Source organism: Perca flavescens, chromosome 1 (genome assembly GCF_004354835.1).
Source record: "Perca flavescens isolate YP-PL-M2 chromosome 1, PFLA_1.0, whole genome shotgun sequence".
NCBI classification, from domain to species: Eukaryota; Metazoa; Chordata; class Actinopteri; order Perciformes; family Percidae; genus Perca; species Perca flavescens.
This window is the reverse complement of record NC_041331.1, coordinates 12,091,087-12,112,828: the sequence shown is the minus strand read 5'-3', so window position 1 is coordinate 12,112,828 and position 21,742 is coordinate 12,091,087. Positions and strand designations below refer to the sequence as shown.

The 21,742-nt window shown below is 39.7% G+C and overlaps 1 protein-coding gene across 3 annotated transcripts; it reads right to left on the bottom strand.

Moving 5' to 3' along the window:
• Positions 1 to 1,769: 1,769 nt before the first annotated feature.
• On the bottom strand, positions 1,770 to 15,618 carry pamr1a (peptidase domain containing associated with muscle regeneration 1a). 3 transcript variants are annotated; one of them, XM_028587297.1, is made up of 11 exons: positions 15,312 to 15,618; positions 14,560 to 14,721; positions 14,115 to 14,240; positions 12,643 to 12,757; positions 11,603 to 11,820; positions 9,765 to 9,956; positions 9,448 to 9,642; positions 8,935 to 9,001; positions 8,212 to 8,477; positions 3,600 to 3,940; positions 1,770 to 2,456 (listed from the first exon to the last, which is right to left on the bottom strand). In XM_028587297.1, exons 1-11 carry the CDS (start codon positions 15,415 to 15,417, stop codon positions 1,884 to 1,886), a joined length of 2,361 nt encoding a protein of 786 aa, XP_028443098.1. In that variant the 5' UTR covers positions 15,418 to 15,618; the 3' UTR covers positions 1,770 to 1,883. The 3 variants fall into 3 exon arrangements, with proteins under 3 accessions (XP_028443098.1, XP_028443107.1, XP_028443117.1); XM_028587306.1 differs by having other exon boundaries at positions 8,212 to 8,438; XM_028587316.1 differs by lacking the exon at positions 9,448 to 9,642.
• Between the last annotated feature and the right edge of the window lie 6,124 nt (positions 15,619 to 21,742).

The following is a 21,742-nucleotide window of genomic DNA, read 5'->3' as shown; positions in this document are numbered from 1 at the left end:
TATGGGTTTCTAGCATTTTAGGCTGATAAAAATGATAAAAGGCAACACCAACCATTACATTCAGGTATGCCACAGCACTAGCAACATTGCAACAACTCCACCCTAATAGCTTCATAGCCTACTATACAGTGTATGTCTAACCAAGCAACCATCTTAAGGACGACGAATGACGCTACAGAGGAAGAAGCTTGGGTCTCCTTGAGGGAAATCACAGGCCAAATTGTTTTGCTTTACATTTGTATTACTTGTAATGACCTGTTTTCCAGTTAGATACATGTACAGATAGTATAATTGTCTAGCATCTTGAAATGGAAAATGCTCACCTGTGGAAGTCTTGTCTTAAATTTGTTGGCTTTCCTGATTGGAGTTAATGTTAATTTCCTTGAATTAAAGCAGCATCAAGATTTGTAGAGTTGTTGGAGAGAAAGCATACAAGTGTTGCAGCAGGTTCCTCCTCTCCTGCTCTGATGTATGGAAATGCTTGCACCTCCCTCTTGCAACAAACGCCCTGCACGTGCACACTGATGCACAGACAGAGGGGTGGGGGTTTCCTCCTCTCAGGTGTGGGTGGGGTGTTCGCTCAGTTAAAGAGTAATAGATTAGCAGACTTTCACCCCATTTTAAGCATCATGACCCCATACGGTAAGCTGGAGACCTACCTCTGCTAGTGCAAAAAAATTAAGGCCCAAGCCCATAATGTCAACTCAAATGCAGAAAAATTATAAAAAGTTGAGAATGTATTTGTATTAACAATGCATTAACTATCATTTGCATGTGTTTACTTGTGTGGCTCTTTCTATGATGTTGGGATGTGCAGTAGAGTCACTAATGGGTTTACAATTGCAGTCAAATGTATTTTCTTGACTTCTGTATTTGATCTGTCATCGGGTTGATAATATAAATACAATCATCAACTGCTATGTTACAGTTTGCAACCGACTGAGCTGCTCATTGTTTAATTGGCTGGGCTTAAAAAGTGTCTTGCGCAAAGCCGAAGAGAGCACAGCGGGTGCCTGCGTCTCAGGAGTAAGAGCTAAGTTTAGCAAATCCTCTCAGTGTGTTTTTCAATGACAGCACGTTGGACAGTCTGCATAGAAACTCGGGATGCATAGCCTCACATGCAAACACGGTGCAGACACAAAGGTACTGTGCTCCACATTCATCAAACAGCAGAATGGACACAGGAACTTGGCTACTAAGCAATTTTTGAATATGAAACTTACTTTTGAATATATGAATACGTTTTTTTATTATATTATATTATGTCATATTATATTCATGATAGCAATAGTAACTACAAACTAGGACATAAGGACATAATAATGCAAAAGTAAAGGACTGAAGCAGAAATGAAAGGAGAAAATAAAAAACAACTTTGGGTTTTCAGTTTGAATCTAGACATATAGAATTCTTTCTTGCCAGCGATAACGTCATTAACTCAATGTAAAATTGTTCTAGCTGGGTTGATTGCACTTCATCAAAGACTCAAAATGGCATCTGGTGGATTTTTCTTTATTTTTTTCTTTTCATAGCGCAGTCTTTATCTTCAAGATTGTGAAAAATACACCTCACAAATATGATAAGGTAACATTCAAAGATCATGAGTATGTGGGTGTATTTCTTAACCAGCTCACGTCGAGTTGTTTGAAGTGGAGGAGCCCAAATACATGCACACATACGAGATCCAAGTAGAGCCAGGAAAACAGTTCTTACATGATATTAACACAGACAGCAGGTACAGAATTATCACCGCAAATGTGTTATTACTATCTGCTCCATCTCCATCATTTCCACTGAGAGATTTTAAAAAACTGGAAATAAATGAATTTCAGATTTAAGCTGAGAAAATCACCTTCTCGTGATATATTGACGAAGAAAAAAATCTACTGGATGTTTTTCTCTATCCAGTCTCGGAAGTTGGCTATACGTGTCTGAACTGTGTAAGTCTCTTGGTGGCAGTTCTCTTCCATATAGCTGAAGCTCTCTAAACCAAGAAGCTGCCAGCCTGTGCTGGAGGCTCCCTGAGTCTCCTCGCGACCCAACAAGGCACCACTTGTGGAAACAAACACAGCTGGCATGGTTGTGATCCCTGGAATCACATTAGGACAAGGGCTTTCAGGGCTGGACGGCTTCCTAATGACACACAGTGTATTGTCACTGATCACCGTGGTATGCGCTCCTCCTTGAGCAAATTCTCTTTCGCACTGAACGACATCACCCAACTCAACAAGTCTTGTCTGGCTCGGGGGAGTGAAGCGGCTCAGGTGCCTGTGATCGTTTGGTAAACTCCACCTTGCAGTGTAAGCCTCCTGTGCGGTCACCTCTCCACCTTGCATTTTGGGTAGACACACTGGAAACACATGCTCACTGATCTTGACCTTGTCTTTTAGCTTGAGCACAGCCACATTGGAGTCGGGGGCAGAGTAAAAATCTGGATGGACTAAAATGTCTGAAACCTGTTGGGGCAGGCAGAGAGAGAGAGAGAGAGTCTGTGAAAATGGATGAAAATAAGAAGCTAGAATACCTGAGAAAGCCTGATGTCAATAAAAAAAGTGCCAACTTTTGTTTGTTGTTGGAAGATTAGATAATACGCGTCAAGATGCGCAAAGATTTCAAATCCAAATCAAATATTGTTGTATCCCGGTAAAACTTTAAGTGCACATCTAAATGCCAAAGGATTTCTTCCTGTTCCATTTACAAACAATAACCTATCCAGAAGATTGTATTTATTTAATGAATATTCCTTGCTTAGTACTTTATCACTGCATCTGCTGTTTGGTAGATTTTGCAGTCATTGGAAACTTTTGTGCACTGTATGACCTGAAAATAAAAAGACCATAATAAGCATTGGTTTTGGTAATCGCAAGGTCAAAAATGGGACTACTGTGGTTGAAAACTGTTTTAGACATCTATACTTCAGCCAAAGTTTACCAACATTTAAATCAGCGATGTGAAACTCTATCTCACTAAGGGCCACATTGAAAAATGAGAATCACATCAAGGGCCAGACGTGTAGAGTTTATTGACATGCTTTTATATAGTCGAAAGAATCAAATACCTTTGACTATATTATTTCATGTCTCAAATAGCTTTCTCACTTACAGTTTGGTCCACATAAAGCCCTAAAAACAAAGTCAGGAAAAATGTTGCCTAGCCATCATGGAGTTTAATCAAGCAAACAATTATTATGATTACATTTTTAAAAGGCTACCCGACTCGGGTCTGAGGGAATTTATGAGTCTCAAAGTCTGCAAATCTGCCAAATTCTGCTTTGAGTTTTGTGTAATTACAGTCTGAAAAACTGTTTCCCATCCTTTTGGTTTGGCGCACAACAAGGCGGGCCATAATTTATTGTAAATATAAATGTATTCGTGGGCCGGATCAAAATTTGCGAGGGGCCGGGTTTGGCCCGCGGGCATTGAGTTTGACACGTATGATTTAAATAATTAATTCAGCTGGCAGTTAAGGACCTTACACATTCTAAGAAAAACATATAAGAAATCCCTTAGCCTTTAAACTAATTTAGCCAAGTTAAACAATATAAAATGTCTGATGGATTTTCACTTGTGTTTTCTGACTAGTAGACGACTACATTGTACCCTGTGGTGATGCCGCCTTTTCAGCCGGTTCTTAGATGTCTGGTACTGCATGCCTATGACAACCTTCACATGTGCTGGGTGAAGGGTCTGCTGCTTGTCGTTGTCTACCACACACTGAGCTGCCACCAGGACGCCACGCTGGGTGAGCAGAGCCCCGCTGCAGGCAAGGTACCAGAATGTGGATTCCTCTGAGGCCCCCTGCTGGATAGACATGGTTACTCCACGGGGCCTGTGGGTGCTGGCAGTATGATCTGGAGGTGACCGGATATAGATGGCTGCATGCCAAGGCCACAGTGTGTCTGTGAGGTTGTGTCGACTGGATGTGTCTAATTTGCCACAAACTGTTGGAAAGTAACAATCAGAGAGGAGAAAGAGTGTGTCAAAAATGTAATATTGGTTAAAACCTTTCATATAAATTCAAGGTATATTAATCGGGTAAGGGTAAACATATTTTTCCTACATTTTCCTTTACATGGAAAACGTGCTGAAGTATTAAAGGACAAATCCGGCCGATTTTTACCCAATTCTTGATCGCTAGATGTCACAGAGTACAGTCGATAGGAAAAAAAAAAAAAAAGACCAAAATTGGTGCTAGCAAACTGGAGTTGCTGCAGCCAATGGCCAGAGCTCCCAGAAATGCCAGTTGTGGGGGCATGTTCTAAAGAGTGCCTTTGTGCCTCTTAACAGACACAAAATGCAATTAAAATGTCTGTGCAACATGAACAGGGCCCTTACGTGACAACAATATGTATTTTCAACTCAGACATTGTGAAGAAACTGTTTAAATTCAAAGTTTGTACTGTCACCTACCTCTTTTTCCATCAGTCGCTTCACTTTAAGCCCAGAAGAGTCGATCAATGGCGGTCATGTCTCGCGAAGAAAAAGGTTTATTCCGCCCTAAAAAAAAGGTAATTGAACACTGTAGTGGTTATAACGTTTCTTCTTCACTTGTGAACACCTCCAATCTTCACTCTTCACACACTACGCTCCGATCTGCACACTACTGTTTACCATTTCCTGCAACAACTGAATTCCCACGGGACTTCAGTGCGACACTAGAGCTAGCCTTCAGTAACGCTATTACTGTGCACGCCACAGGCATCATTTGGACCGTTTCCATGTAGTTACATAGTCACTGATATGGTCATAACCACTAAAGTGCTCAATTACCTATTTTTTGAGGGGAAAATAAACTTCAAGTTTTCGTTGCGAAGGCAGAACCTGACTCTTCTGGACTTTTGGTGAAGTGGAAGAAGAGGTAGGTGACAGTACAAACTTTGAATTTAAATGGTTTCTTCACAATGTCTGAACATGCCCCCACAACTGGCATTTTAGCTAACTGGGAGCTCTGGCCATTAGCTGCAGCAACTCCAGTTTGGTTGTTTTTGCTCTCCTATCGACAGTACTTGGTGACATCTAGCAATCAAGATTCAGGTAAAAATCAGCCGGATTTCTCCTTTAAAGGTCCTGCATTTTGGAAAATTAGCTTATTAGTTTAGGGTGACCAGACCTCCTGGTTGGACCGGGACAGTCCCGATTTTAAGTTGCTTGTCCCGAGTCCCGACAAAAGCCTGTCGGGACGCTAAAATGTCCCGGTTTACACCAACCACTATGAAATTGTCCCGGTTAAACGGTGTAAAAGTGTGACTGTATTGTAGAGGATTCCAACAGCGGGACATACAACAGTCTGCCATTAAAGCTATGAGCTAAAAGACACAAACTAGCTAGCACTTGGTCACTGCTGTTGGAAAAATAACACATATAAAATAAAACTAGTAAAACTTGTGGTGCATTCACAGTTATTGTAAAATACACTTTTCTCATCTGTTTTTGTTGTTTAACAGCAATTTACTGGTGAAAGAAGTTATTGTTAAAAGTGATTGTTATTACATATTTAATAAATCATTTAAATTCCCCCCTTTTTTTGTGCTGATCCGAAAATTGATCCGATTTGTGACTCATAACCGTGATCCGATCCAACTGTGAGTTTTATGATCTGTTGCACCCCTACACAAAACCATTCCAAATAATCAAAGTGATGTAAGGCAAATCAGGTTATTGAACTCATGTCAATTCCTGATGATTCATAAGATATAAAGGAATGAAGTAATGCACAAATCATGAATTAATTCATGCATTAATTCATAATTCATGTACCCTTCCCATAAAGTGTTACCATAACTTTAGTTCAAGCCTGTGGCAGCAGTTCCAAATAATTTGTTTAGTGCCATGCAATGAAAAATACCTTTTCACAAGTTTAGTGGGTGCATTTTCCAAAAGAATGCTTTAATTCTGAAAAATAAAGTTGGTCCCCCACGAAACTCACTCAGTGTCTTTTAATATTATTTCTTAGTTATGTAGGCTACATACCAAGAAAATTCATGAATATTAACTGAGATACCCCATTATGTTGTAAGCAGTAGGCCTATGTGTGCTGTTGGCAAAATTGTGTCTAATCTGTCTGTGTCTATGTCTGACCTGGCCTGGCACATGTTCACGTTAAAAAGCATGTGCGTGCACGAGCACTACGGTCACGCGCAAAGTGTCCCGGTTTTAGTTCTGGGAAATCTGGTCACCCTATATTAGTTGTCTGGCCAAGAGTAAGATGAGTAGATTAGGCCTACCTTTGGACAGAGCAGAGGCTTACTAAGGCTATAGCTGTTTCCCCCTGTTTCCAGTCTTCATGCTAAGCTAAGATAGCTTCTTATTTACCATGCAGACATAAGAGTGGTATCAATCTTTTCATTGAGATTGGCTGAGAACTGCAACTAAATTAAGATATTTTGGTCAATCTACAATTTCCAAGATCAATAATGAACATTCACACTCAAGAGTCTTCAAATCACCAGTTTAAAGCTCCCATGGCAATGAAAATTTCACTTTATGAGTTTTTTTTAACATTAATATGAGTTCCCCCAGCCTGCCTATGGTCCCCCAGTGGCTAGAAATGGTGATAGGTGTAAACCGAGCCCTGGGTATCCTGCTCTGCCTTTGAGAAAATGAAAGCTCAGATGGGCCGATCTGGAATCTTGCTCCTTGTGAGGTCATAAGGAGCAAGGTTACCTCCCCTTTCTCTGCTTTGCACGCCCAGAGAATTTGGCCCACCCATGAGAGAGAGAGAGATATCATGGCTTTCAAACGAGCAAAGTGGCAGTTGGTCAAGGCCACACCCCCAACCGCCACGTTGCCCCCCTCTCTCTCCTCCTAAGTAACTACAGACACAGAAATGGCACATCCTAAGGAAAGTTCATTGTGGGAGTGGCTCTAGTTGCTGTAATTCTGCACCAAGGCTGAGTTATGGGAAAGAGACTTCCTATACAGTATTAGGGGACCACTAAGGCCTATATAAAAGTATCCAAAGAGCACCATGTCATGGGACCTTTAATATTAAGGCCCTGACACACCAAGCCAAACGGCCACCGACTACCACCGAAGACGGACACCTGTGGCGTTGCCTCTCGTCAGCACTCGTCGCCTTTGTCTGTGCCAAAAATTAGCACTGGAACACACCACACAGACTCATGGATGTATTAAGAGAACGGCCAAGTACCATGTACGTTTTGCGCATGCGTGCAATGAAATAACTCCCCATACCACCCATACCAGCACGCGGCAGTAATGTATTCATCATTCCACAACACTAGGGAAAGACAGCGATACCGGGAGATTGCTAACTGGACTGTGCCTCTCCCGGGCCGTCGTACGTTCTCTCGGCAAAGAAGTCTCTCTACAGTGGGAGCGGAGCGGAAAAACCACATGGCACACTACTGGCTCGATAGCTAACGTTAGCTTGCTAATTTCCTCCACCCAACATGTCTTCATCATACACTGGTTACCGTAAAATAAGCCAAACAAACATGTTACTCATCTGGTGATAGCAATGTGATTTCCTTAGATTTGACAAGAGCGTGTGAATTAAACATTAAGTTCTTATATTTCAGTAATTTAGAGGCTGGCTGGCTGGCTGGTAAGCTAGCTTGCTTGCTTGCTATGGGGCTAATTATTTAGCGGTGCAGAGGGTGCATAGAGAGGTCTATTACGGTCTTTATATTAAATATCACGGTGTAGGATATTAGTTTATTAAACTTTAGTTTATTTTGTAATGTGTTTTGTAATAGGTATGTAGAGAAAGACATGTTATGTTGGAATAAATATGCCTAAGCAAGCAGTTATCTCGTATATCTCGTATATCTCGTTGTATGCTACGTTTGCCATCTTATTGACAAGTGCAAAAATAGTTATATTATAGTTGTTTCCAAGCTAAACAGCCAATCAGATGAATTGGCTGTTCAGCCGACGCCGACAACCGCCGGCGGCCCCAAAAACAGATGAAGACCAACGTTGCGGGACACACCTCACAGACTAGGCTGACGGTTGGTGGTTGAGACTGTTTGCTTGGTGTATCGGGACCTTTAGTTAACCTATGGAGCAATCTCTCTCTAAAATTAGCTAACATTTGCTAACATTAGCCACTAGGTATTGGCCAAACCAGACCAAGGGCAGCTGTTTAAATATATTATTTACCTTTTTTTAAGTAGAACATAAGTATCTGTTGGTTTTTGTCTTTAAGAAACTCAGGTTTCACTTCACAAGCTGTTGCTGCTGCTCTAACCTGGTGTGCAGGAAACATGGCGACCACTCCACCTGCCAGACTTTAGACAGGTGCGTTGGGAACTTCCTGTGTGGCGGTAGAGTGGGGAAGCACACTTGTACTCAATGATTGTGTGGACTGGATGGAGGCCACGAGGAAGCTCCACAAAGGCGGTGTTGTCTTTTTTTGACCGTTTATCCAATATGAGTGGAATAAAACCAGCTGGAAAAAAATCTGGCATGTTGAACCTGGATGAGAGATGAGAGATTCTTTGATCTGGATTATCTCTGTGAAAAAGAAGAACACTGTCTTAATAGCACTTTTAAAACATAAGTAATGCATACTTAAAGGAAAGGTCCACTCAAGGTCCACTTACTGGAATTTTTTCAGAGCTTTCAAACACATCTTGTCGCCTTCATAAGCGCAGGGCGCAAACTCCATTTCTAATTTCCTGTAAGTGGATCTTGTGCTATTTTTTTTAATTTATTTTTTGTTCAATAATGAACCCCCAAGTTTTACTTAGAGGTGCCTGATTTTATTTTAGAGAACAATACAAACTCATCACAGGTCACCTGTTCAGTTTAATCCTATAAATTGCTTCAACATCGATCTGTATTGCACAGTTAAACTTGGTATTGCTAGATGGAAAATGAAGGGATAAGAACACAAACTAAAATGCTGCTTGCGTGACAAGTCTACACATGGTAGCTTTCATGTAAATACACACAGTATCTTAGTGGCTACCTTAATGTCAGATGGGGCTTCAGAACAATTTGTCGGACAAGTCCAGAAACGCTGGGCTCTCGACATGCTGTAGGGGCAAAATCAAGCAGGTGACTACTTAGTACACAATAATCACTTTCGGAGCCTCCATTGCATACACAGTTTGATTTCAGTAACATAAATAATTGGGAGCAGAAGGTTAAGTTCTTCTGAGTTAATAGGAAAATTTACATGCATATAATATAACAAACGTATTCATTATAAAAAAAAAATCAAAAACATTACTGCTTCATCTTTACAAACAAATGGCCATGTTAACTATACATTAATCATACTGCTCTTATTGCTAAATTGTTACTTTTTGTGAGGATATGTAAATTGGGCTGTGGGATAAAACTATCTTTGGGATAGTAAGATTAACTGTATGTTGGAAACATTTTGTACCGTCCTCACATAGTAACAATGTGGGAAATAGCCCACTTTGTATGTGTAACCGTGTGTTCCCAACCCAAATGTATTTTTGAAAACAGCTACCTCTCACACACTGGGGCGGCCTGCTACTCCAGGATCCATTAGAGAGGCAGGTAATCTGATGGTTTCCACTCAGAATGAAGGAATTTTTACAGAAAAACTCAATGGCCTTTGCACCCCCAGCTGTGTCAGTAGCAGGTCTGTGGTAGCCATTGAGCAATTTGGGTGGACGGGAACACCGGCCTCTGCTTGTTTGGCCTGTATGAGTATGTTTTTGAAAGAGAAAAGAAACCAACTCCCACAAGACATGCAGTATGTGGCTTTTATACTGCACAAACATTATAAATAAAGACCAGAAGCTAATAAGGTAGGAAAAATACCTTTAATACATGTGGGAACTGTGCCACTCCACGTGCTATTAGGCTGGCAAATCCTCTGCTGGGAGCCGATCAGCGTAAAAGGTGGATGGCACCGGTAGTTTGCAGATACAAGCTCCTGCTTTGGTCCATATACAGGCATCCAATTTCCATTCACCGGTTGTTCTGGAGGTGCACACACTGGATTCTTGATGGCTGAAATTGTAGACATTTTATTGGTAATAAATGAAAGACAAACTTCCACTGCAATGCAAAACGTAATATAGATACACGGGTTACATTTTTAACCGTTTATTTAATTCTAAACTGATCACAGATGGAAATCCTCTTTCTGCAGTTGTTTCAGATATTGTGTTGCTGTTCAAAAGTACTGTATATATGTAAAAAAATATTTTTTGCCTTAAAAAGAAAATAATTGAGTTACCTCTAACTGCATAATTATGGCAATCCCTGATGAGATAAAAAGAGTTATGGGATAAGCAACCAGTGTATTATTTATAGTTATCTTAGTGAGATCTAACAATTTAGAATTTTTTTTCATTTCTGAGATTTCGAAAAAGTTAAGATGTGTGTGGATAGGTAATAAGTGTTGTTTTGATATGTCGTGGGGAACTACTGTACCAGAACGTAACAGCATTCAAAGACGCAAAGATAATTGTTGTCTAAAATCTTATAGAACATATTTTTGAGAGAAATTCTATCTTTCAGATGATAATAGCATTGCAGTATCACCTGTGTAAAGAAAAGTGATAAAAAGGTCCTTGTAAAGTATGTTGAAAAAATTCACAGTAGCATGCAGAAAAAAAGTCATAAAAAAAGTCATAGCATAGAATGTTGAAAAAAATATAAAAAGTCATAATATAGTTTGTCAAAATAAGTCATAATATAGAAAAAAAAGTTATGAAAAAGTCAAAGTATGTCGGAAAAAGTCAAAGTATAGTATTTCGAAAAGAGTCATATAAAAGTCACCCTAAACAATGTTGAGACAAGTGATAAAACAGTTACAATAAAGTTTGTTGAAAAAAGTCATAGCATAGTATGTCGAAAAAGTCATAAAAAACAGTCAAAGAACATCTATCTGAGATTAACTGAAATAGCCCTGGTAAACTTTCCATTGAAGAAGCCTGAAAAAAGCCTAAACAATATGTGGTATCAATAAAATGACCTCACCGTGAGCACCTGAAAGCATTCGCTGAATCAGCATTCACACAATAATGGCCCTATGACACTGCCCTCGTAGACCCCACAACTAGTTTGTTTTTGACTGGAGAGTGATATGCAATAACATTAACCTTTTGGAATCGGAGGTGCACCAACCCCCTAACCCTCCATAATTCATTGCACGCTAAAATAATTTAATCCCTCTTTGATTTATTGAAGTAATCTTGACAGAAATATTGCTAAGGAAGGCCCAAACAGTTCCAACAATTGTGGCAGTACCAAGTGGGTTGCAGTACCCCTATGATCAGGTTAACTGGAAAGAGTTAATATCCTCGAGGTGAAAGACTGGATAAATGGGATGCAAGTTAGATGCATAATTTGCTTCAAAGAGGGCAAATGGAGAGGGATGAGTATGATTAATCTGTGTCGCTGACTGTCTGTCTCACATCGCTGCTGCTCACACAGCATAGGAAAGAAAAAGCTCCTGGAGCAAAGATGGTGTATGCAATCAAAGAGAGGCGCTGCACGAATGGATGGAGAGCAGAGTATCACACCTTGAGCTTTTAAAAGGGAGTATTTATTTTTAGGCAGTTGCATTAGATTGCATTATACTGGTGAGTGTTTCTGTTATAGTGTCTTATGTAAGTAGCATTCACATTAGTAACAATAATTGTACCTGCCTGAACTTTCCTGAAAAGTAAGAACAAAGCCGTCAAAGTTGCTGTAGCCATCTGAGGTGAACAGGATGTGCAAGAGGTTCCCAGAGCTTTTTATTGGAGAGGGCAGCTGATCCCCACAAAACCGGCCAATCACAGGGGAGCTCAGGTCGCTGCCGTCGCGCACCTCCACATAGTCAGAACGACAGTTATGGTCAGACTCCAGACTAAGCAGCGAAAACCTGCATCATAAACAAACAGAAATGATGTTTAAAATATTTTTCAATCCAATTCAAAAGACCTAGCATCAGTCTTCTGTTATGTGGGCTCATGCATGGCTATCTACCCACTCTGCTTTTACCATCAGCTGAGTTGTGCCGATGGTGGTTCTATGACTGAACGTCTTTTTGAACATTTAACAGTTTGTATGGAATTTTCCCATGAGATGCAACAGTTTAATTTTGGCTACATGCACCAGAACTATTTCTTGATAAGCCTAGATTTAAAGGTGCAAACCCTTTTACAACTGTTTTCTTCAACTTCAGCTGGCAGAGTGATAATGACCTGAGCTAAAGTAGTATCCAGCGCACATCAATAAAACCTGTTGGCCTGTTTCAAAAAGCAGGATTGAGAGTCAACTGCACTGGATAAAACACACATCTTCTATGTCAGGTTATCCTCATCACACTAATCCAGCTAAATCCTTTAGCTGTTTTTTGTGATACACTGCGTATAACATAAATCATGTGCCATGGAGACTTTTTGTATTGCACCCAGGCATACAGTAACACCAGATGAAAGAAGTAGCATCCTTGACTTTAGCCTAATACAAATCCTAGCTCTAACCTATTCTCAACTCTCAGTTCATTACTCCTTCGCACAGAAAGTAAAATGTCAATTGCTTTTCTCACTATTTATCACCTGAAGTCCCTTTAATAACAATATAACTTGTGGTCCCGTCACAAATAAAGACCATTTTCTTCTGTTTCAGACGTTGATTAACTTTCCATGTTCCATGCACGTTTCTTTCTTTCTTTTTTCAAGCTTTGAAAATAGTGACCCACCTCAGCTCGATGGTGCTGTCCCTCTCCACTTGCACTGTCCATTCACACCGGGCGTTTGTCGGGTAACTCTCCATGGCTATGACACCCTGGGCCCGCTGAATGACGCCTCCGCATGCTACCCACAAGAGAACTGCAATCACTTTCACTTAGTGCATTCACATTCTCATCAAATGTGTGTAGATCACAGTAGCACTGAATATTTTTACGGTTGCAAGCAGGATCTAGTAATGTGACATGCTGTGTAGGAGGGCAGATCACTTCCAAAACATTTATGAGATGATGGGTTCCAACCAGCCACTTCAAAAACCATGATTTGTAAACATCATGTTGGTAGTCATGCTGGCATGTGTGTACATCAGTGGAATAACAAATCAAAACAAGATGTTTCAAACTCTACAAATTGATTGCTGCCATTACTCGCTGGACCAGCTGAGGAAATTGAAATTAGCGTTTGAGTTGGCATATAATATTCAGAGGTTTTGAAATATTTTAATGTTCACAAACATTTTTGTACACACCCCATGGCAAAGCATTATTGAAATTATGCAGCATATTTAATTGGAATGCATTGCCACTTGGCTCTATACAGACTCTAAACAGGTTATGTAGGACAACAGAAGCTGCACAATGGCTCAATGCCTTCGTTTGTGCATGTCAAACTTAAAGTACATGACAGAATGGCATCCAAGTGACAATTTCCCCATGGCCATAAAAAAAAAATAGCAATGGAAAAATACCATGAGAGAATAGGGGATTGGCAAGCATGTAACTTTTCTCTATTAATAGCAGCATGTTGCTGTGGGATGTACCAGTGCACATTTGAACTTATTTGGGTATGGTAGCTGCTGTAGCACAATGCTCATAATTATGTTTTCAATCTTTAGCAATATATCAGTATTTTATTGAATGTAAACTACAACTGGATACTAACAGCTGACTATTTGTATCTTGGCTAAAACCAAACAAAAAAAGCGTTGCTGCCACCAAGTGTCCTTATGGCGTATTACAAATTTGGGTACAGTAACCTGAAAACAGTGGACCACAGAGTTGATTATGATTACAGCCTAACATGTTGTGTTCCATCAATTAATTGTGTATTTCCGTATAGTCATAGAAACTAAAAGGGTTTATTAGTCAATCTTTAGGAGCTCTGTCAATAAGTGGAATGAGGATCTCGCGAATGACACTTAAGTTATTATTCATACGTTGACTATTCAGATAACGCTATATTCTCTACTGTATGTAATCTAAAAAGAAAACCAAGCATTCAGTCAAAGAGTTATATAAATAGTATAGAAGAACACATCCGCACACATTAACACTAATTGTATAAATGAGTATTTCTGAAACGTACTGTATGCACCGTGTGTCCCCAAGTTTTCTCATGTCAGCAATTAGATTCCGAATATTGGGCCGATTCTGTGGCAGAGTAAGGCCTTACATCAATACTGCATTACAACAATCCAACTCACTTCTACAGTCCCCTCCACTCCAGCCTTGGCGACACTCTGTACAATACTTTCCATTGACGAAGAAGTTGTCATTGGCTTTCCACGTTCCATTGTGGCAGGTTTTACAGTTCTCAAACAGACTGCATCCTTGCATGGACAGAAGCAGAAAGTAGTTAGGACTAACATTAAAGCAATAATCCGAAACATTGTAAAGTCAATACGCAACTTTTAGTCACAGCCGAATAAAACCATAACGTTTCAAACACCCAGGGTCTGGTAGGATTTTCCTAGGAAATATTATCTAATATACAGGAAGTTAAGGAGTTTATGTCTATGAAAGATGGAAATAACAGAAGAAGAACTGGGTAGGGAGCACGAGTAGAGATGGAAGAACAAGAGACAAAATAAGCAACCTCGCAGATTATCACAGATAAAAGAATACCTATAAGCGACAATGACAGTGTACCTGGGTGAATGATACAGGGGTCACACTGATCCAGAACATTGCGGCAGCAGGGAACAGTGTAGCCGACCCTTGACCCTTTTGAGGGACACCGACACTGGATCAGGTGGTACTCACAACATGGACGGCACATGACGCTCCACTCAGAGCTTGGGCAGTTGTCCCCTGTTGTCGAAACAAAGGACAGTGGCATCAAACTTGACATGGACCTACTGAAACCTAAGACCATAGAACCTTTTATGGTTCTAAGTAGACAAGATAACGTGAAAAATTAGAGCATTTCTACAAATGTGGTGAACAAAGCAGAAGTACAAACACTTCCCTTTAGTGTATGTTTCTATTATGTGATCTTGAACAAAGTGTCATCATCCCAGGTCTTCTACCCCTCAATAGTTATGGATTTCTGTGCTAAATAAAATGTAAAAGCCTCCCAGATATCAAACCCTCACTAATGTGTCCAATATCTATATTAATTGGCAGGGGCTGTATACGAGCTATACCAGGATAAGTGTCATTATTTCACTGAGGCACAGAGAGTCTGTAACATGAACTGAGAAAAATCTTAGCGGCAGAAGCGACTCATCGTCATAAAATAACTCCACAGATAGTCAGCAATTAAGTCAATAGGCTTATTTCTTGTTACATGTAAAACAATCTTTTTCACAAAGAAAGCCATGTGATATAAAGACTCTCCAATAGTATGTACTGTAAGAACAACATTCGATAAACACGGCAAGAAATGCCTTTTTACTTACCCTGTGGCCAAGCTGTTACACTAAAACAGAGATTGAGGAGGAGGTAGCAGAGTTTGGGATCCAGAATAGTTGACTTGGGCACTTTCCTTCTGAGGAAAGTGAGCATGTTGGCTGCCAATCTCACAGCAATAAACTTCCAAAAACGTCCTAAGAAAGTAGCACTAGTAGCATTATTTATTTGCTTTGAAATTGTTCAGCTCAAATCAGTGCTAGGTCTCCAAATAAATCCTGTTTATCTGCTCTCGTTGTAAGTCCAGAATGAGTGCTGCGTGCTGAATAGTAACAGGGTAAAATACTTGTTGGCAAAGGAAGTGGAAAGGGCATTTGAGGGGAATAAAAACATGCTAATGAGGAAAACAGCGAAGGGTGATGAAGGACATCCAGAGGGAGAAAGAATCCATCTGTCAGTTTACTGAGAGAGGTTTCAAGGAAAGAACAGACGTGAATCCCCCTCATTCTTTTTTCCAAATACTTGATTAAAAATAACAAACCTATCTGCAGGTGTATCAAGCCAAATGTGTTTACTGATGCTTCATCATACAACAGCTGTCATGCAGGACATGACAATTTCACAACTTCTTAGAAGACAGATAACAGATGTCCTCTCTATGAAATGACATGTTTATGATGTCAGGCTCCACAGATTTGCCAGGAGCAATGAGGCTGACAGGATCGTCACAACCAGTTGCATGCCCAAGGTTGCTTTTCCATTACCTAAGCCTTTCCCAACTGTAGCATTTTCCATGTTTCCATATCTGTTCTCATTTTCTAGATTACAGCAGGGAAGCAAATATGAGTCTGATCCTTTTAAATGACTTCAACTGTTGTTTGCTGTTCATAAAGGCTGTTGTTACGTTTTGTGATATTTGAGAAAATCATTATCTTGTATTTTATTCTGATATTATGATAGATGAGTGTGGATTTTAAAATGTAAATTTGTAAGATATGTTATATATTGCTAATTACTGTAAAAATGTGTATATAGTCTGGTCATAGCATTGTACAATACATATATATTAATAGTGATCGACATCATGTAGCTCTTATCTTACATATCATCAAATCTGGTGAGGATGAATTTTCCAGAAACTTTAAAACATAAAGGATAACTTGTTCCTTTGTGAGTTTAGAAATATCTCCTACCTCTTAAACTAAATAAACCATATACCTATTGGATTATCTGAAAAGGATAACTATCACAAAGCTGATATCAGGGTTGTTTTTATTAGCTCAGGAAAATGTGACGCTTTGGAGAGACATTTTTTATTTTATTGTTGATCAGCCCCAGGCCTAGAGCAATAACCAAAAGCTTCTCTGTTAGACTTTTCTTTAAACATTTGTGACCACTAGAGGGCAGAAGATTTCAAAAATAATTGTATGGTAACATAACCTTGACATTACATAATCTCGCTATGTTGATGAAGCTGATATATCAGCAAAGCTTTTGCCTCTTTACACATCTAGCAGACATGAAACAATAAGTTCAATATTCACTAAAAGAAATGTGGGCATTAGCTTGCTAGATGTTTGCGTTTTCTATACAAGCTTTCTTTATCTTTATCTGTATGCTGTTTTATGGTTTGCAACTAGTGTGACAATATGTCACGATTGACTGAATGTGAGCAAAACACGCATGAGGGATGGGGGGAGAATACAGTATATGAAATTGCAGATTTGTCAAAAAATGTAATCTCTAAATAGTGCCAAAGGTGCTCGAAGAATTGAGTACAGGCTTATGTTTTCTTTCATTTTGACATGTCCCATAGTATCCACAAGTCAACATGAATAATTTCCTCGCTGTACATACAGTATGTGGCTGACGAACTAAAATCTAATTTTGAATCACATTGAAGAGTACATGGTCAAGCAAAAAAGAATTGTGGATACCCAACTTTGGCCCGTGATATTTTGCTGCATAACGAACATGTTTCAAGTCAAAAACCTCTAGTCTATATCCACGGCGTTCCACTTCCGGGATTGCTCCGGTGCTGCAGGAAATTCCGCCGCAGGGCCGGCGATTGCTATAGGCGACCTAGGCGATCGCCTAGGGTGTCAAATGAGTTGGGGGCGACGTGTCGCCCTTAGGTCTACTTCCCATTAATAATAGAATTAGAACGACAAGCGAAATAAACCGTGTTTATTAAACATGATCATCCTAAGGCGCCCCCTCAGCCACACGTTTACTTGTCAACCTTTCATTACGCAACGTTTCCAGTCTATGGGTCAGACTCAAACACACGGAGCTCTGAAGCAGACCTGACTCTCGCCGTAAAAATAGAGACGAGCAGCGGCTTGTAATGTGTCCATATTTCTGCGTAGTATTGTGTTTCCACCTCCCATGTAGAGCAGCGTAGCCTACAGCCACTTCCCTAAACTGTCTCATTCAGAGACCAGCGTCCCAAACGGGGCTCTGTGTCTGTCAGGAGGTCTGAGATCTACCGTATCAACAGAGCAATCACGTAATGCACAGCAGACTATGGTTGTGCGATGTTTTGAAGAGGAATTTGGGACCGATGATTTGTCACAGTTAAGTTTGAGAAAGTTGGTTTGCATCCATGATTTAATTTCACTGAGGCCAATGGTCAAAGTGGAGTGAGTTAGTGGTGATGGATTTGGTGGAGATGTAGAGCTGAACAACATCGGTAATGGCGATACATTGTCAGGTGTCATTACATATCAGGAAATTATGACATAGAATAAAATAGTTGCCATACATTAAGTTGTGCAACTTAACTTTGAGATGTACATTTCACGCTGAGAGTGAGCTGTATAGGCCTATACGTATATATAAGTTATACGCAACCTATTTTCAGAGACAGTGAGAGAGAGTAAAAGAGGTGCTCAACAATCAGCTGTTTTTCCAAAGTCAGCTCTTTAGGCTGTATTTTCATAGATTTTAATCTGCTTTATTGCAATAAATTATGTTGATTTTGTTCTGTGATAGTTTCAATGTTGTCCTTTGTTTTATAGATATTTATAGTCACAATTAACATCACAAGAAATGGAGTTGGAGAAAGTGGTTTTGTTTTAAACTAAAGAAAAACCCACAGCTTACTTTTACTGTTTCTAAAAATGTAGATGCTGTGTGAGTTTGGGCCATAAGTTCTGAGAGGGTGGAGGGGGGGCCTCCAAGATTTTGTGCCCAGGGGCCTCTGCATCCTAAATCCGTGCCTGGTGCAGATGAATTATTTTTTTGAGTTATATAGTGACTTTATTCTTGTAATAGCCTATTGTATTATCACTTAATTTTTCTCAAAATATCACGACTCCTCCAAACCTCAGAGAACACAGATGAGATATATTTTGAATGTGCACAAAGTTTTGGACATGAGCAGAAATCTTGCTCAAACACATCTGAAATATTACAGTCCAGGGGTTTATTAACTCATTAAAATGAATTCATGAATCATTCAGGTGAATAATTGTCATATGCACATTTAAGGAGGTTACTTCCTCAACAAAAGCAGCAAAAGTGGGAAAAGTAAATGTTGCCTAGGCTACGTGTGCTGACTCAGATATAACTAGAAACATCGATCCAAAGGAGAATAAATAGATGAAAGCAATACAGACAGCCTGATTGCATTACTGCAATATATTCCATTATGTTTTTATATTTGGATTTTAATCTATGTTTCCCCTTTAGATAAAGATATTTCCAGCATAAATTGATTCAGAAAAAGGTGAAGAAAAATAAGTGCATACATATTCACCAGAATGCAGGAAATGAAGTATTTAATGCTCAAAATGTTCAGGAGGTGGACCCCCAGGACCCCCCATCATAAGTCACCATGCACACAAATCTGGAAACAAAACATTGGTCTTTGGGTTGCCAGACCAGTTATAATTAGACCAAATGTTTGTGCCATCTAACTTACATGGAAGCTAGAAACTACTAAAATGAACATACGTTGCTACTCTATTGCTGTGGACATCTGGGGTGGGGGGCGCAAAACTCGCCTAGGGCAAACAAAGGGCTAGAACCGGCCCTGTTCCACCCGATGCATGGCTTCTCGCCGATGTCCGTTTCCTTTCGCCTGCTTTGTGTTCAGATCCCGCCGGAGTGTCCAATCCCGCCGTAGTTCAACATCACGTCTCCTTAAATCCTCTAATATTTCCTCATTTATGTCATCAACACATCCATGATTCATGGAAATGTTGTGTAAAACACAAGCCACAAAGAATGCTGCGACATGACCTATCCAAACTCCTGAGGCGCATTTTTTTTTATATGGTTTGCAAAAATGGTCCCCTTAAATAGCATCTGAATAATGCGCCACTGACTTTAGAATAGGTGTTTCCTGGTCTGTGGCGGAATTGTTTTCTGAAACTGCAAATTAGCACTAGGGAACATTTGCGCCTGAACACGCCTCCTCTTTTCGCTGAACCGCCCCCAGGAGCGCAAATACTAGTGATGGTCAAATGAAGCTTCGCGAACCAGTGTCTTTACTTTCTGAGCTCACTAGATGGCGCACTCTGTTCAACAAAGGGTTTGAAAACCCATTGAATTGCCATTCATTCATTTAACCTTTTTCTTTGAACAGAGAGTGGCATCTAGTGAGCTCAGAAAGTAAAGACACTGGTTCGCGAAGCTTCATTTGACCATCACTAGCAAATACATTCCCTAATTTCCCGACGTGCGTCTGTGGAGGGAAAAGTCCGCTGTGCGTCGGTGTACAAAGGCAATTGAGCTGAGTGCAAGATAGGGCCCAAAGTATGCAACTTTATTTGCATTTGCATCGAGAATGTGTTTCTACACCGAGCAAGAAGATACTGGAGTCATGATTTTTAACAAAAAATATCCCAGTAGTAATAAACTCTTGCATCAACCACATTTCGACCATCACTTTGAGCTGACAGATATAAAGATAGTATAAAGAAACATAAGTGACTACTAACTATACTTGCAGCCTTTGAACTGTCAATCACTACTGAAGATTTCGCCTCGTCGTGTCATGTTGAACCTGACCAGACCAGACATGAGAGAGAAAGATGACGGGTGGAGGATTATGTGTTCCACATTATGACAAGTTATAAAACTTTCATTGGTGTCACAAGGCCACATTCACTGTTGAAATGAGTTCTTGACATCAGAGACCAGTGTTTTTTGGTACATGTAATTGCCCTTGGTGCTCTGTCAGCTATTTTTAGCAACCCTGTTGCTCAGAGAAATATTCCATTTGGAGCCCAGAGACTTTCATCCAACCCAGCTCCAACATCCACTAACCCTCCTACCTCCATTAAATAACTAAAGAATACGTTTTGTAATGTAACAATTTTGAAATATTAGAATATATCATTCAATTTGCCGTTTGTCATTTTTTAACATGCTGCTTTTATACAGTAATTATCTATTTATGTTTATTTTGATAGTCCCAGTTAAAGGAACACACATATGTCATACAAACTCTTTGGATTTTATTCTCAAACAATTAAAGGCAAAATTATGTTTCTTGTTTTCTTAATTATACCATTGCTTTGCATTACCACTTGCTGGAGGATGTTGCTGCGTGATTCAAACACTAGTATTAGTAGTTTTCTGGTAGATAGCCATCCTCAACAATGTACTAGTTTTGTTCCTCGTGTTACTGGTGACCTAAAAATGGAATGATTTACATAGAGTAACTTAGAAGTATGTCTATTTATTTTGTTAATACATTATGTATTTATTTCAGCAGGTTTAAGGCTATTTACCTTCCTTAATGCTCTGGATAATGGAGGTCATAAACACATTAACAATGCTCTCATTTAGGATTGATTACTTTATTCTTCCGCCTTCATATCAAACATCAACTTCAGGAGGTTTGAAAATATTCACTTACGCTCACTTATCAAGAGACAATGTATGGTCAACTGTTCCATGTGCCAAGCATTGGTCGCCTGAATAACTGCGACCCATTGGTCTGTGTGGAGATGCTTCGTGATTTTGTGCTTGAAGCAGACTACTTAACACGGTATTGCCCTATCAAGGCCCACATATGACTGCATTGTGTGTCAATGTCTAGTTTCAACTCCCAGCATGCCAAAAATAACAACCACCAGCTCCATTAACTTCTCACAAACCCTCACACATAAGTATAAGACAGATAATGGTGTCAATGCTCAGACTTTGCTACATTTGTTCTGCTTCCAGAGTTATCATGAGATTACATTTGAAGATAAAATACAGTCTCTACATTTTAAACTGCATTTAGATTTAGAGAATATAGATCGACACAAAATATGTATGTAAACCATCCATATTGTATTTAACAGGAATGCCAACCTATCACACTTATAAATACAAATAACCCCCTATGACTATGTCATTGTTTAACAGTGAAACCATAATGTTCCCTTTTAATAAGAAAGCTTGGAAACAGTTGAATTGTACACCATCTTTAATGTTTTCTGTTATATAAGCACCCTGGCTGTGTTTTTGTTCAATTCAAATC

Coding starts and splice junctions, on each gene's coding strand:
- pamr1a (XM_028587297.1), bottom strand. CDS start 15,417: ATGCTCACTTTCCTCAGAAGGAAAGTGCCCAAGTCAACTATTCTGGAT. Junction 14,241..14,559: donor CCCCTGTATCATTCACCCAG/GTACACTGTCAT, acceptor TGTCCATGCAAG/GATGCAGTCTGTTTGAGAAC. Junction 9,957..11,602: donor TACTTTTCAGGAAAGTTCAG/GCAGGTACAATT, acceptor CTACAATTTCAG/CCATCAAGAATCCAGTGTGT.